Raw genomic sequence first — 17,949 nt, forward strand, 5'->3', positions numbered from 1 at the left:
AATATATATATATATATATATATATATATATATATATATATATATATATATAAATAAGCTGTAATGGGCTCGTCCATAAGAAAACCGTGCAGCATCTGCAGGAACTCCAGCTTCCCAACAATGCTATCTGTTGGATGCAGAAGGCCGTTGTACTGGGGACGGTTAACATCATCCGCCAGGTGCTTTACTCCTATTGAAGGTGACGACAGGATTTTTACCTTGGTGCTCCCACCCGGTGATCCTATATAACCACGAAAGTGTGAAGGGAAAAAAAAAAAAAAAAAAAAAAATATAAATATATATATATATATATATATATATATATATATATATATATATATATATATATAAATATATATATATATATATATCTGCAATTTTAAGGGATATCGACTGAAGCGAGGTAGATTTAAATACTCTTTATTTCTTGCCTAGCTTTCGGAAAACTTTGTTTCCATCATCAGGGCCAAAAATGTTGAGGTTATTCCTCAGTAATTACAAATAAACTTGAAAACATTGAGACAACAGTTCACAAGACAAGTAGTCAATTTTTAAAACGACAAGAAGAGGCAACAAGACTTAAAGGCGTTTTAAAAATTGACTACTTGTCTTGTGAACTGTTGTCTCAATGTTTTCAAGTTTATTTGTAATTACTGAGGAATAACCTCAACATTTTTGGCCCTGATGATGGAAACAAAGTTTTCCGAAAGCTAGGCAAGAAATAAAGAGTATTTAAATCTACCTCGCTTCAGTCGATATCCCTTAAAATTGCAGACATTTATAGTACGACTGTTAACTAATCAAATATATATATATATATATATATATATATATACAGTAAGAGAATTATTTGCCGAATAAAGTATGTAGGGGTGATTTGATTTGGGTATCTAAGCAATTTGAAATGATCAACAATCTATCGTCTGTTCATCTATATTTCGAACCAAGGTGCGGTTCTTCTTCAGGATGATTCGACAAGACAGTATTATCAATGCTGATAAGTATTGTATTATACGTATATACGTATTATAAGTATTTCTCAAACAAAAGGAGGCAATAAGAGCCTTATGTGGAGTCTCAAGAACAACAAGCTGCAGGGACCTTTTCAAAAAAGAGAGAATACTTACTTTACCATCTGTGTATATACTGAACAGCCTGTTATATACACTTGAGAATGACCAAAAATTTGCTGCTCTGGGGGACTTCCACCAGTATGAAACGAGGAAAAGAGGTGACTTGCTTATTCCACATCACCGTATTAAAAGAACTCAGGTAGTGACAAACCATATGTGTATTAAGTTATTCAACAAGATCCCGAACTATCTGAGGATATTGTCAAGAAATCAATTCGTGAAAGTGATGAAGGAGATTCTCATTGAAGAGACCCTTTATTCTGTTGATGAATTTATGTCATTTCAGTTTTGAAAATTTTAATGTGTTATTGTGATTGTTTCAATAATGTTCTCAGAGGCTCTGCGAATTCCTCTTATATATACATATTCATATTGACTTACCATGTAATGTTTTTTTGATGGTTAAATAAAGTTGTTATTATTATATATTATTATAGCAACGAAGGTCTTCTGCTCATAAAAATTACAATAAACCAAAAAGAAAGAAAATAAACGTTATCACAATGCATTTGTGATACTTATATCGGGTGTCCCAAGGTGAGTGGCCTATTAGATTATTATGGAAACTATTGATGTTAAAGATTTAAAATTTTGTGGATAGATATTTGGCCATGTAAGGTACATTTTTAAAATAATTTCACATTTCCAGTGTTGCCGGATGTACGACAATTTGGCAACAACTTTGTTATTTTGAATAGGACATCCGGTATTTCTATTTTTTTTATGATACTCCATAAAATATTGAATCTATTCACTCTTACTTGTCCATCTCTATCTTCAACGGTTTTTGAGTTATTAATTATTCTTCGAAATTTTTGATCAAACTGGCGTTTTACGAAAATGACTTTAGTTCGTTCAATATTTGAGATTTAAGTCAGAAATTTTGCAAGTCGTTAGATATTGATCTGATCTGTGTCACTGCTCTTAAATTATGGTTGTCAATAATACAGGACGGACCAAAAAAATTCATCATTTGCCAAGTTACAAAATTGTGAAAAAGTCTATTTTTTCAAATTAGACACCTAGTATATTTTTCAATTTTTGGAATCAATACAACACACTCAACAATTTTTCTATTCACGTCCCTATACCTATCTCAACTGGATTCCGAGTTATATGCGTTATATGTGTATATCTTTCTTGAGCCATTATTTATAGAAAAACCTCGGAACAAAACACCTGTTAGGCAATTATTGTTTATTTTGACATTTATGGATTGAACTGATTCATTGATATATCGATCTATGAACCACATAGAGAACATAACAATACAAAAGATATTAACACTTATTGAATCAATGTGAAATCTAATAAACGCATATAACTCGGAATCCAGTTGAGGTAGGTATAGGGACGTGAATAGAAAAATTGTAGAGTGTGTTGTATTGATTCCAAAAATTGAAAAATATACTAGGTGTCTAATTTGAAAAAATAGACTTTTTCACAATTTTGTAACTTGGCAAATGATGAATTTTTTTGGTCCGTCCTGTATTATTGACAACCATAATTCAAGAGCAGTGACACAGATCAGATCAATATCTAACGACTTGCAAAATTTCTGACTTAAATCTCAAATATTGAACGAACTAGAGTCATTTTCGTAATACGCCAATTTGATCAAAAGTTTCGAAAAATAATTAATAACTCAAAAACCGTTGAAGATAGGGATGGAAAAGTAAGAGTGAATAGATTTAATATTTCATGGGGTATCATAAAAAAATAGAAATACCGGATGTCCTATTCAAAATAACAAAGTTGTTGCCAAATTGTGGTACATCCGGCAACACTGGAAATGTGAAATTATTTTAAAAATGTACCTAACATGGCCAAATATCTATCCACAAAATTTGAAATTTTTACCATCAATAGTTTCCATAATAATCTAATAGGCCACTCACCTTGGGACACCCGATATATATATATATATATATATATATATATATATATATATATATATATATATATATATATATATATATATATATATATATATATATTGAATGAAATTTAAGGGTCTTTAGGCTCGGGTTTTGGGAGTAAATGATTGACTACTCTTTATTCTTTGCCAAGCTTTCGCATTAATTTAATGCTTCTTCAGGGCTTCTGCAAAAGATCAATAATATACAATTAATAAATAACAAATTTCAGAAAACAAACAAATTTACTCACTGAATGTGAGGTTTTACATGGATATCATCTGCCACAAACGTTGTAACCAATAAAAACAAAAAGTTATATTTTGATTTCATAGGAATTCTCCAAAAACACGTCAACTGAATCTATTTTACAATTCAAAAACTCTTCCGGTTGATAATCTTATTTATACACAATTTATTAACTTTCATCTAAGATAACACAATAATGACATTTGATTTTTGATGATTATGTTTCTGTTATTATAGAAAACTAGTCTCTCACTCCTCTATGTTCCCTGTCTTCTTTATTCATCTATTGGGCCGTCATAAAAAGGTTCCATTTTTATCCTTTCTAACAAATAACTGTATATAGAGCTTAATTTGTTCGTATCTGTCTTCTTATTTATGGTTTCATCTTCTTTGTTTATGTTAATCATTTCGTGAATCAATCTTTTTTGATAATTTCTCTCTGTTTTGAGTACCTCAACACCTTCAAAATTCACATGATGGTCCAGATTATGCGCATGCGCAGCCAATGCACATCTCTCTGGGTATTTTCTTATGTCCGATCCATGTAGCGCCACTCTACTTTTCAGCCATTGAGAGGTATGTCCTATATAACATTTGTCGCAAGTCTCACATTTTATTTTATAAACGACATTACTTTGGAAGGATGTTGGAATGGGGTCCTTTATTTTGGTGTACAATGACCTCACCGTTTTTTGATTTTGGACTGCAATTTTGATGTTTTCCTCTCTGAACACATTTTTCAATTTTCCCGTCAAGTTTGTAACATTTGGATACGATGCATAATGTGTTCCATCTGTTGTCATATTTTGTTCTTCTGTTTGTTCATTTTGAGTGGTACCATTAGCATATAGTAATTTCTTAATCATGCTGTTAATCATTTTCTTTAAGAATCTGGTGTAATTTTTTAGTCCTTCTTCTATGAATGATTTATGGCATATTTTTGATATTCTTCTTTTCATTTGGTTTATTGTGTTAATTTTCACATTTATGCCATGGTCTGAGTGGAAATGAATAATTTTGTCTGAAATTGTGTCCTTCCTATACCATTTCAATTTTATTATTTTATCTTGTCTATATGCTCTAGTGTCAAGGAAGGGTACTGAGTGATGGAGATCTTCTGTTTCTAGTGTGAACTGTAAATCTACACAAACCGAGTTGAACAAGTCAAGTGTCAGTTGAATAAATGTTTCTGGTACTATCATCATGATGTCATCCACAAACTTTTTTACGAATAGAACAGTATATGGTAATTTAGTTAAGATTGAGTCCAACTGATGGTCCATAACATACTGTGCCAGAATAGAGGACAACTTTGAGCCCATCGCGCATCCGAAAATTTGTTGATAAAATTCTCCCTGAAACGTGCAGTAATTATTTTCAAGAAGAAAAGTGATTATTTCTATAAATAAATTCATGTCTAAGTTCGTGTGCGGTCTTATATTTTCCCACTTAAGCTTTAGAATTTCGATGATTTTTTTCTTTTCTAAATTTCCGAACAAGTTGACAACGTCCAGTGATATTAGTCTGTGGTCATCTGGTATCTCGAAGTCATTAATTTCCTGTGCATACTGGAATGTGTCTTTGACGTAGTATCTATTGTCGGTATTATAAGCACTTTTTAGCGCATCCGCCATAAACTTCGACAGTGAATTTACTGGACTATCTACGCCAGAAATAATTGGTCTTAGTGGATGTCCTTCCTTATGTAATTTTGGATTTCCATAAATTTTAGGTGCTACTCCATTATAAGTTTTCATTTCTTTTGCCTGTTTTGGTGTTATATATTTCTTCCGTTTTAACGTTTCAATGTATGAATTGCACTTTTTTTGAATGCTCTCTGTTGGGTCCCTAGATAGCTTTTTGAAGTCCTTAGAATGAAGTATAGTTTTCATTTTTTCTTTGTATATTTGATGATCCATAATGTAGATAATAAAAACCCAACAAATGAATGGTTTAGAGAGACAAAAGAATTTCTAAAGAACAACGATGACCTTGTTGTTTTAAACAGTGACAAAGGCGGTACAACTGTCATTATGGATCATCAAATATACAAAGAAAAAATGAAAACTATACTTCATTCTAAGGACTTCAAAAAGCTATCTAGGGACCCAACAGAGAGCATTCAAAAAAAGTGCAATTCATACATTGAAACGTTAAAACGGAAGGAATATATAACACCAAAACAGGCCAAAGAAATGAAAACTTATAATGGAGTAGCACCTAAAATTTATGGAAATCCAAAATTACATAAGGAAGGACATCCACTAAGACCAATTATTTCTGGCGTAGATATTCCAGTAAATTCACTGTCGAAGTTTATGGCGGATGCGCTAAAAAGTGCTTATAATACCGACAATAGATACTACGTCAAAGACACATTCCAGTATGCACTGGAAATTAATGACTTCGAGATACCAGATGACCACAGACTAATATCACTGGACGTTGTCAACTTGTTCGGAAATTTAGAAAAAAAAAAATCATCGAAATTCTAAAGCTTAAGTGGGAAAATATAAGACCGCACACGAACTTAGACATGAATTTATTTATAGAAATAATCACTTTTCTTCTTGAAAATAATTACTGCACGTTTCAGGGAGAATTTTATCAACAAATTTTCGGATGCGCGATGGGCTCAAAGTTGTCCTCTATTCTGGCACAGTATGTTATGGACCATCAGTTGGACTCAATCTTACCTAAATTACCATATACTGTTCTATTCGTAAAAAAGTTTGTGGATGACATCATGATGATAGTACCAGAAACATTTATTCAACTGACACTTGACTTGTTCAACTCGGTTTGTGTAGATTTACAGTTCACACTAGAAACAGAAGATCTCCATCACTCAGTACCCTTCCTTGACACTAGAGCATATAGACAAGATAAAATAATAAAATTGAAATGGTATAGGAAGGACACAATTTCAGACAAAATTATTCATTTCCACTCAGACCATGGCATAAATGTGAAAATTAACACAATAAACCAAATGAAAAGAAGAATATCAAAAATATGCCATAAATCATTCATAGAAGAAGGACTAAAAAATTACACCAGATTCTTAAAGAAAATGATTATCCTAACAGCATGATTAAGAAATTACTATATGCTAATGGTACCACTCAAAATGAACAAACAGAAGAACAAAATATGACAACAGATGGAACACATTATGCATCGTATCCAAATGTTACAAACTTGACGGGAAAATTGAAAAATGTGTTCAGAGAGGAAAACATCAAAATTGCAGTCCAAAATCAAAAAACGGTGAGGTCATTGTACACCAAAATAAAGGACCCCATTCCAACATCCTTCCAAAGTAATGTCGTTTATAAAATAAAATGTGAGACTTGCGACAAATGTTATATAGGACATACCTCTCAATGGCTGAAAAGTAGAGTGGCGCTACATGGATCGGACATAAGAAAATACCCAGAGAGATGTGCATTGGCTGCGCATGCGCATAATCTGGACCATCATGTGAATTTTGAAGGTGTTGAGGTACTCAAAACAGAGAGAAATTATCAAAAAAGATTGATTCACGAAATGATTAACATAAACAAAGAAGATGAAACCATAAATAAGAAGACAGATACGAACAAATTAAGCTCTATATACAGTTATTTGTTAGAAAGGATAAAAATGGAACCTTTTTATGACGGCCCAATAGATGAATAAAGAAGACAGGGAACAAAGAGGAGTGAGAGACTAGTTTTCTATAATAACAGAAACATAACCATCAAAAATCAAATGTCATTATTGTGTTATCTTAGATGAAAGTTAATAAATATGATTCTCGCTTCGACAATTGACAGAGCAACATAGTGTGCAGTGATTTCCCTATTACACCCTGTGTTTTCTGTTAATCCTGGTTGGTGAGTGTGTTCTAAATGCTTGCTGACATAATAGCAATTGATTCTTTTCACTCTTGTAGTGATTATTTTAATAATTCAATTAGTTGAACTTCACCTAAGCAATAATAGATAACAAATTTTTTTTTTGCCTCTTTTTTTTTGACATTTCTTTAATCTATATTTACTTTTTTTTTCTTCAAGTACGTTAGACAAGTTGGCTTCGTACTAGCTTAAACTTTCACTATGAGTATCGAAACATTCCTTCACGTATGATCTCAACAATGGGTGTTGTTAGGGATATTGGATTGGACATTGCTGAAGATGATTTGATAGAATATGGTAGAGGTTATCAACCGGATTGCAAAATAATGAAAATGCGTAGATTAAATAAGAGAATCAAAATAAATGATGTGATTTCATACGTTCCTCCGACCACCTGTGTGTTGACATTTGAAAGTAATAACCTACCAAAAGAATTGGTTTTATTCGACACCTTGTCTCCAGTATCAGTTTACATTCAACCAGTCATCCAATGTTTGAAGTGCCTCCGGTATGGTCATGTAAAAGCTCTATGTAGAGGAGCTTTCAGGTGCCACAAGTGTGGTGAATCACACCCTGATGAACAAGCTTGTGATGGTCCCCCAAACTGTGTTTTTTGCATCGAGCCTCATGTTGCTACCGATAGATCTTGCAATGAATATTTGAAACAAAAGAAAATTGAAGAATGCATGGCTTTCTATAATATGACTTATTTTGAAGCAAATAAGAATTCTAGAGGAGCTCCGATACTAACGGATGCTGATTATCCTAGCCTAAGCCAAAGCTCCCAAAACCTAACCCAAAATCCTTTTCCTTCTCCTTTTCTCAATTCACAACAATCCTTCTCAGCAGTATCAAAGAAAAACATAAATCCCACTCCTAAATCCCCTCCTCATATAAAAAAGGCTTCTGCAACTGTCCACAGAAGGAAAGTCCCAACTAGCCCTGGTTATGATTCTAAAGCCCATGAAAGTTTTTACATATTAATCCTTAGATAGCAACATTTTCTCCTTCTCCCAACCTTCCCAATCTAGCTCTATGGATCTGTCTCCACCCAAAAAGATGGTTACAACAGCCCAAATACACCACAGTGCAAAACTTCAAACAAACTCAGCCGAAAATAAGAACAGGATAACGAAAAGCATTCCTGTAACTCAGGAGGAGGATGTATCTATGGAAGATTCCATAGATCTAAGCCCTCTTGAATAATTTATAAACTTGCCAAATGACCCAATCGAATATAAACATCTTCACGATTTTACAATGGAACATTAGATCAATCAATTCAAATTATGATAATTTACAGTTGTTTATCAAACAATTTAACCCTGACATCATAACCCTCTCTTTTGAAATTCGACAGCTCATTCACAATAACTAATTACAAAATCATCTGTGAGGAGAGAGCGGATGGCTATGGTGGTCTTGCCATTGCCATCAAGTCACATATTCATACTAAGGCCATGTCAATTAATTCTTCACTACTTCCAGATAGGTGTCAAACTATTGGTGTGATGGTTGGCAATAGTCTGTCGGTGATCCTAAGTTACTTCCCTCCTGATGTTCGTGTGCCGGAGTCTGTGTGGGATGCTTTTCTGCCTTATTTGAGTGGTAACGCTGTCTGGCTAGGTGACTTTAACACTCAACATACTGCATGGGGTTCCGGAATTTCAAACCCTAGAGTCTTTCTATGAATTCCTTCTAAACAGTGATTTAGTTTTACTGAACTCGCCGACTCCAACTAGGCTTACAAACCCGTCAACGCATAGAAGTGCGCCTGACATGACTGTTGCTTCCACGAATATCGCCAGGAAATGTGATTGGGCGGTGCATCATGATGCTGGATTCAGTGATCATTCCCCTATTTTGGTTCATATAAACGATGATGCATTGAACTTCCCCAGACCCATGTTTCTCTCTACTCATAGGTTCAACCTTAGAAGGGCTGACTGGTCTAGATATCAGACTAACTTGATAATATCACCGAATAAAGACAATATTTTATGTGCTGAGGACATTTTGAGGGAGATAGCAAGTAGTGCGGAGGATGCCATCCCGTGTTACAGTAGAAAACCCTCGAGTAAGTATAGAGTCCACTGGTGGAATGAGGAGGTGTCCAGGGCCATACAATTAAGGAGAGAAGCTTTTACAAAATTTATTGGAAATCCATCAATGGAAAACTGGATCGAAGCTAACCGTCTGAAAGCTCTGGCTAGAAATACAATAAGACGCACAAAAAAGAAGACGTTCAGATCTTTCTGTCTAAATTTGAGCTTTTCTGGCTCTCAGAACTCCTGGAAAATAATCAAAAAGTTCTATGGAGGATTCAAAACCCCTGTTTCTCCCCCTATTGACGACAATCTGTCCTGTCTGATCTTGGGTGGTTTTCAGACATCTCCTCTCTCTCTGGCTTACCAAACTGTATCAGTTCCTGTTGTCTTCACCCTGAGCAAACTTGACATGATATTAAAAACTACCAAAAACTCAGCACCTGGCCTGGATGGTCTAGGTTATCCACTTTACAAGAACCTTCCGACGTCTTACAAACTAAAATTGGTCAAGCTTTACAATGACATACTTGAAACAGGAATCATACCACAAGCAATGATAAAATATCGAATTATCCCTTTCCTGAAACCTAATAAACCGCCCCAACTCCCCGGTAGTTATCGTCCGATTTCTCTCGCCCCCTGCATAACGAAAATATTTGAGAAATTAATTAAAACCAAAATTGAACCTCTGATCGAGAAGAAGTTAGATGATGACAATATTTTTGGCTTTCGCAGAGGAAGATCGACATATGATGCTATTACCACCTTTACCACCCTCGTCTATGAAGCATTTAATGCTGGAGAATATGTGATGGCGGCATTTATTGACATTAAATCAGCCTATGATCATGTTCGACTGGATGTACTCAAGGAAGATATGGAGGCATGCTCGATTCCACCAAGTTTGGTGAGAATCATCTGTAAACTTTTTGGGAATAGAGAACTATATATAAATAGCGCTATCTCTGGTGAACTTTTAGGTCCCCATAAGCCCAATACAGGACTTCCACAGGGATCAGTGCTTAGCCCAATATTATTCAATCTCTACATTAAATTGCCTGGATACCTACTCCCAGTAGAAATAATTTGCATCTTGTTTGCAGATGATTTGGTGATCCTGATTCGTGGCAGAGATATCGTCAGGATGAAGATTACATTGAACACCGCTCTTAACAGAGTATCCCAGTGGATGAGTGATCGTAGTCTACACATTGCCCCAGAAAAGTCATCAGCTATGATACTGGCCAAGTCCAGACTACCTGTTTTCCCAGAGCCCTTGGCTCTGAACTCTGTTGACATACCATGGAAAACGACAACTAAATATCTTGGAGTAATGCTGGATTCAAAACTCAAGTGGAGACCACAGATTGATTCGGCCTGTGTAAGGGCAACAAATGCTCTAAATTGTATCAAGTCCATATCGGGTATATATTGGGGTTCGCATAGCAGTTCCTTACTACTATTATACAAAACACTGGTTCGCCCACACCTAGATTATGCTTCCTTGATCTATGGTAGGTGTGCCAAGGCTACTCTGGCCAAATTAGATCGTGTACAGTATGCTGCCCTTAGGGTAGTACTAGGAATGATGCGCTCAACGCCTATTAACATCCTGCTCTCTGAAAGTGCTGAAATGCCCCTGTATATAAGAAGGAGGTGGTTGGCTTACAAATATATTTCCAAGGTTTTTCGTCTTAAAGATCACACACTGTTGATGATGATGAGAGGAGCAGAGAATCTTAATGTACTGTGGTTTAATGGGACAATCCCACCTTATATAGAAGCTTACCTGGAAGTGATTAAAGAGCATGCGACCATCTGGCAGGCCAAATTACTCCCTTATTTCGAACTTCAGAATCATATAAGAACAAACACCATACCAATTTTCACATCAGGCCTTCCAAAGGGCGCGATCGACAACAATGCCAAGTTTCTGGAATATATTAACAACAAGTTTAGCGTTCATGTATGCCTCTTCACCGATGCCTCAGTATCGACAAGACATCCATCAGTGGGGTATGGCATTTATTCCTCCACCCTCTCAATTAATATGAATGGTAGACTTCCTAACCATTGGTCCATCTTCCTTGTAGAAATATATGCAATTAGTGTAGCAGTGGATCTAGTAATATCCAAAAAGATACCAAAAACACTTATAGTAACTGACTCGCTTAGTGCACTAGAATACATAAAATCTGGGAAGTTTGATTCCAATGTGGATATAAACACTGTGGACATGCTGGAGAAGTTTTGGGAGGCCAAAAATTTAGATCTGAGAATAGCATGTTTGTGGGTGCCAAGTCACTCAAGCATCCATGGTAATGACATGGCAGATAGATTGGCTAATGAAGGTAGATTGATCTCCACTCCCCAAACACTAGTAGCAGGACCTAATGAACTGTGGCCTGCCTATAGAAGACAATTGAAAACACTATGGTGTAGGGACTTTGGCGAGTTGGGTAAACTTAAAGGTAAAATCTATGCTCAAATGGTCAATAATAGACCTTATATATTAAAACACTGGTTCCATAAGATTGACAGACCCAGGAGCTATATATCAACTTTCTGCAGACTGCGATCAGGTCATTGTTCATCCCCGCCCCACTTGTACAGGCTGAGAGTTGTTGATTCTCCCCTGTGCGAGTGTGGCGAGAATTTTGACTTTTATCACTTGTTTTTTGATTGCGATAGATTGAAATTACACTCTGATTTATTATATGAAAGTCTTACCCAGATGAACTTCAAACTACCTATTAATATTTACGAAGTTTTGTTTTCTGGTGAGATGGGAGCGTATGATGCGTTTTTTGCATTCCTGAAGGCTTGTCTGATAAAGTTGTGAGATAGTGGGTCAAACGGATGCCTGTATTTTTTTTTTTTTTGCTGTTTGCGTGTAGCCTAATAACAGTTGTCAGCACGCATTACTACCTTTTGTGTCCTTCCACTTGTATGATTGCCTGTCTGTCGCTGCTTTGCTCTAGCATGCTTGATTTATTATGGTTTATACTCGAATTTAAAATGGTTTTCCTTGTGGGATTATATAGGTCCAACCTAGACTCTGCAGCCCCAGGAATCATCCCACAATATCAGAAAGAGAGGATTAAAGCATCACATATTACAGACTTTGGGTACATAGCATCAATGCTGAGCCCAGTTCCCTCCTGGTTGGAGCAAGGGGCTTATTGCTATCCAGTGTGGGGATTTTGTGAAAGAAGAAGAAGAAGAAGAAAGTTAATAAATTGTGTATAAATAAGATTATCAACCGGAAGAGTTTTTGAATTGTAAAATAGATTTAGTTGACGTGTTTTTGAAGAATTCCTATGAAATCAAAATATAACTTTTTGTTTTTATTGGTTACAACGTTTGTGGCAGATGTTATCCATGTAAAACCCCACATTCAGTGAGTAAATTTGTTTGTTTTCTGAAATGTGTTATTTATTAATTGTATATTATTGATCTTTTGCAGAAGCCCTGAAGAAGCATTAAATTAATGCGAAAGCTTGGCAAAGAATAAAGAGTAGTCAATCATTTACTCCCAAAACCCGAGCCTAAAGACCCTTAAATTTCATTCAATATATTTATTTTGGCTCTTACAACAATAGTTATCATATACAGGGTGTTTCATCATAAACTGGACAAACATATATATTCGTGTAGAGGACATCGGGAGAATCATTTTTGCCTTATACAATATATCCCGTTTTCGACGCATAAGCGAGATACAGGGTGTTAAACGTCAATTTTGAGCAATATTCTTATGGGTGTGGTCAGTTTTGTATAACACTCAAAGAATCGGTTTTTGGTCAAATCTCAGTATTTTTGGGTCCTCTATTCAGAAAAGTTGATGAAATCCGAAAAAAGAATTACAAAATGGCGGAAAACCTGCAACGTTCCTAATTTTTTTTTCCGGTGGTCAAATTGAATTTTAGTTTCTGAATGAACACAATTTTCTAAGAATTTTTGTGCAAAAATTTTTTCAAAAATCGAACACAAATTTTTTTTTACATGTCTACAGCGATAAAAAAATTTCACCCGAAATGGATGAAATTTTGTACAATTGTACTCCCTCAATTATCAATCACGAATATGAAAACAGAATTGTAAAATATTAAACGGTTTCGTAACTACAACCATTCAAATGTTTCGTTCAAACCTCCAAAAAAAATTTAGAATGGCTTCTTAGAGTCAAAATTATTAAATTATTGCTATTTCCAAAAATTCCGGATGCTAAAATGTATTTATACAAAAAAAATTCGGTGAAACTTAGTTGGGAGTCGAACCCTCGATTCCAACGTAAGTATTAATGAAGAAATTAAGACAGTTCTAAGGATATTAATATTCGTTGCGAAGCAACGGAAGTTCGTAGCTCATAGAATTCTACTGGTTATTTACCCCTATTTAATATCCTTAGAACTGTCTTAATTTCTTCATTAATACTTACGTTGGAATCGAGGGTTCGACTCCCAACTAAGTTTCACCGATTTTTTTTTGTATAAATACATTTTAGCATCCGGAATTTTTGGAAATAGCAATAATTTAATAATTTTGACTCTAAGAAGCCATTCTAAATTTTTTTTGGAGGTTTGAACGAAACATTTGAATGGTTGTAGTTACGAAACCGTTTAATATTTTACAATTCTGTTTTCATATTCGTGATTGATAATTGAGGGAGTACAATTGTACAAAATTTCATCCATTTCGGGTGAAATTTTTTTATCGCTGTAGACATGTAAAAAAAAATTTGTGTTCGATTTTTGAAAAAATTTTTGCACAAAAATTCTTAGAAAATTGTGTTCATTCAGAAACTAAAATTCAATTTGACCACCGGAAAAAAAAATTAGGAACGTTGCAGGTTTTCCGCCATTTTGTAATTCTTTTTTCGGATTTCATCAACTTTTCTGAATAGAGGACCCAAAAATACTGAGATTTGACCAAAAACCGTTTCTTTGAGTGTTATACAAAACTGACCACACCCATAAGAATATTGCTTAAAATTGACGTTTAACTCCCTGTATCTCGCTTATGCGTCGAAAACGGGATATATTGTATAAGGCAAAAATGATTCTCCCGATGTCCTCTACACGAATATATATGTTTGTCCAGTTTATGATGAAACACCCTGTATATATATATATATATATATATATATATATATATATATATATATATATATATATATATATATAGTTATAAGTTAGATAAGGGGTGTGGGAAAATTGATAAGTGTTATAATGTCACTCTTCTTTATTTCATTTAGTCGACGTTTCGATCCCGATGGGGACCTTCTTCAGGACTCTACAATAGCAATAAAAAACAGTCAAAATAAGGCAATCACAAAACATGTAAAAATAGTACATACCGAAATACAGAGTTGTAAAGATCTTATTTGAACACAAATCAATAGCTCTCAAGAAAGCAACTAACAAGAACATCAACAACTTCAGCGAAAAAAGATCTGATACTTCGTTAGTAAAGGAGTAGAAATCAATTATAATAAGTAAATAAGGTAAACAGAATAATCAACAAAATGAGAGGTTGTCAAAAATGTTGTCAACCAGACTTGCCACAGAATACACGCACATGACAGATGAAACATAGAGTAGCATTAAATCACATTGGTCGCAGTAATTCACTCTCACCGAACTCAGAACAAATGCGATTTTTTTTTTTTTTTTTTTTGAAAGATTCCATGAACCGAAACCAATCCCCTCTCACAGAAATGGCCTAGAACACAGAATTCATTTTCACGTTATCCCTACGACTGCTGAACTTGTTGAAATTCTTTGTGTATGTGATCCGTCCAATTCTCTCCCACCGAACCGGTCATAATGAATCAAATAAGAATAGATGGAGCTGATATTATTTACATCCCTTCTGTAGTTCATCGAACAGGTTTGGCGTTTAATATGATACATCTCTAAGAAACATCTTTTTCTTCCACTAACTTCAATTTCTAGGATTTTGGTGGAATCATAATTCATTGGATGATCTTTGTCCCGGGTATGGTCTGCTAGGGCACAAATCTTACTTGAATTCTTGATGTCGCTTTTGTGTTGAGCAATCCTTCTCTTCAGAAGCTGAGACGTCTGACCAATGTACACCTCACTGCATATTTTGTCACCTCTCATTTTGTTGATTATTCTATTTACCTTATTTACTTATTATAATTGATTTCTACTCCTTTACTAACGAAGTATCAGATCTTTTTTCGCTGAAGTTGTTGATGTTCTTGTTAGTTGCTTTCTTGAGAGCTATTGATTTGTGTTCAAATAAGATCTTTACAACTCTGTATTTCGGTAGGTATGTACTATTTTTACATGTTTTGTGATTGCCTTATTTTGACTGTTTTTTATTGCTATTGTAGAGTCCTGAAGAAGGTCCCCATCGGGATCGAAACGTCGACTAAATGAAATAAAGAAGAGTGACATTATAACACTTATCAATTTTCCCACACCCCTTATCTAACTTATAACTATTGTTGTATATTGGGAATTAAAATTGTTGATATATATATATATATATATATATATATATATATATATATATATATATATATATATATATATATATATAACTAGATGTGGACCTCATTAGTACAGCACAGAAAGAGGTCATACTAGCAAATGTTAGAATAGTACGGAAGTTCCTTACTTCTATCTGAAATGCCTTGGCAAATTCTGCCCGGCACTAAGAGATACCAATCCTATAAGGTAAAAAAAGAAAAAAAATATATATATATATATATATATCGTATCCTTTGGTGTTCGAAGAAATTTGGAAATTTTGTTATCGGCTGTGAAAACAGTTTTATATCCTGTTTTCATATCCTGTTTTCGTAGTATGCGGCTGATTTTGTCAGTGACACCTTTGATAAAAGGTAGAAAAGCTTTATGAGGGAAATTTTCTGGAGGATTTTTGGGTTGTTGTGTATGGGTCTGATGTCGGTTGATGGCTTTCTGAACTTGTTGACTGTTGTAGCCATTCTGTTGTAGGGCGGTTTGAAGGATGTTGATTTCTTTTTGAATGTGTAGGTTATCTGTCAGTTTTATGGATCTATGGATTAAGGAGTTCAATACGGAGTTGATTTGAGACGGATGATGGTGTGAATTTGCATTCAGGTAGCGGTTTGTGTGGGTTGGTTTTCTGTAAATCGTGTGTGTGAAGGAATCGTTGGATTTCGCTACGAGGACATAAAGAAAAGGGAGTGAGTTGTTGGTTTCAACTTCCAAAGTGAATTTGATATGGATATTTATATTATTCAGATGATCAAAGAAGTCTTGGAGAGTTTCGGGTCCATGTGGCCATATGACGAAGACATCGTCCACATATCGAAGCCAGTAAGTAGGTTTTAGGTGGAACGATTCGATGGCGTTGGTTTCAAAATCTTCCATGTAAATATCAGCGATGGCTGGAGAAAGTGGAGATCCCATGAGTGCACCCTTCACCTGTTTGTAAAATGTACCTTGAAAGAGGAAGTACGTGTTCGACATGCAATGGTTTATAAGGGTCAATGTATCCTGTGGTATGTGATGTTTGGTCTCCAGTATTTCAAGGGACTCTTTGAGTGGAATATTGGTGAAGAGAGATACGACGTCAAAACTGACAAGAATGTCTGACTCATGGATTTGATACGTTCTTAAGGTTTCGATGAAGTGGAAAGAATTCTTTAATGCGATGATGATTCTTCAGCTAGTGGTTGAAGTGTAGAAGCTAAGTATTTAGCAAGATGATGAGTTGGGGATCCAAAGGCACTGACGATTGGACGAAGAGGGATGTTCGGTTTGTGAACTTTAGGCAATCCGTAGATTCGAGGGATTCGAGAAGATTTTTCCCTTGGGATGAGAGATTTTCTGATTTCTATCGGTAGCTTCGAGGCAGTGATGAGAGCTTTGGTTTTCTTTTTTAGATAGGTTGTAGGGTCCTGCGGGGTGGTTTTGTATTCTGAAGACTTCAGTAGGGATGACATCTTCTCCACGTAGTCAGAAGTGTTGAGAATAACCGCAGCGTCAACCTTGTCGGCTGGAAGGACAATGATATCGGTATTATTATGGAGATTTCTGAGGCATATTCTTTCATAACGTGAGATGTTTGATGGAGGAAGTTTGGCTCTCCTTAGGGTGCTGGCAATGTCCTGACGTGTTTCCTCGGCTTCAGTTGGGGGGAGGTGCGATATGGCGGATTCCACCTGAGTATTGATAGTTTCGGTTGGTTGTTTGTGTGGGGTGGTACAAAAATTGAATCCTTTAGATAGAAGCTCTCGAGTGGTTTGATCGATGGGGGTATTGGAGAGATTGTGTATCAGGACAGGGGGGTTGGATGTTTGTTTAGGTGGGATTTTGTGTTGGAGAAGGAAAAACAGTTTTTTCTTCTGGGTATCGGTCTTTTTTGCACTTATATGATCTGCCTTTTCGATAGAGATTCTAGGATAAGTGTCCCAGATAATAGGATGGATGTTAGCAAGCGATAAAATTCCGAAGTGATGATAAAGTGACGAGTTGGTTGTATCGAGATTTCGTCTGATGTTGTGGATGGTTTTCCGGATTAAGGCATGACAGCACTTTGCGAGGATGTTCACGGTTGAAGGTGAACCGTCTGGGTGTTTCAATCGAAAATTTGTAGGAATGACCTTGTTGTCTCGGCATGACTTGAGGAATGTTGAGTCACAAAGAAGTTTGGATCTGCGAATTAGAAGGGATGAATACAT

The 17,949-nt window shown here is 35.3% G+C and overlaps 1 protein-coding gene across 1 annotated transcript; it reads right to left on the reverse strand.

Moving 5' to 3' along the window:
• Nucleotides 1-16,911: 16,911 nt before the first annotated feature.
• LOC123673329 lies at nucleotides 16,912-17,949 on the reverse strand. Its single transcript, XM_045607814.1, has one exon. The coding sequence runs from the start codon at nucleotides 17,947-17,949 to the stop codon at nucleotides 16,912-16,914; it is 1,038 nt and encodes a 345-aa protein (XP_045463770.1).

Source organism: Harmonia axyridis, chromosome 2 (assembly GCF_914767665.1).
Source record: "Harmonia axyridis chromosome 2, icHarAxyr1.1, whole genome shotgun sequence".
In the NCBI taxonomy this organism is placed as follows: Eukaryota; Metazoa; Arthropoda; class Insecta; order Coleoptera; family Coccinellidae; genus Harmonia; species Harmonia axyridis.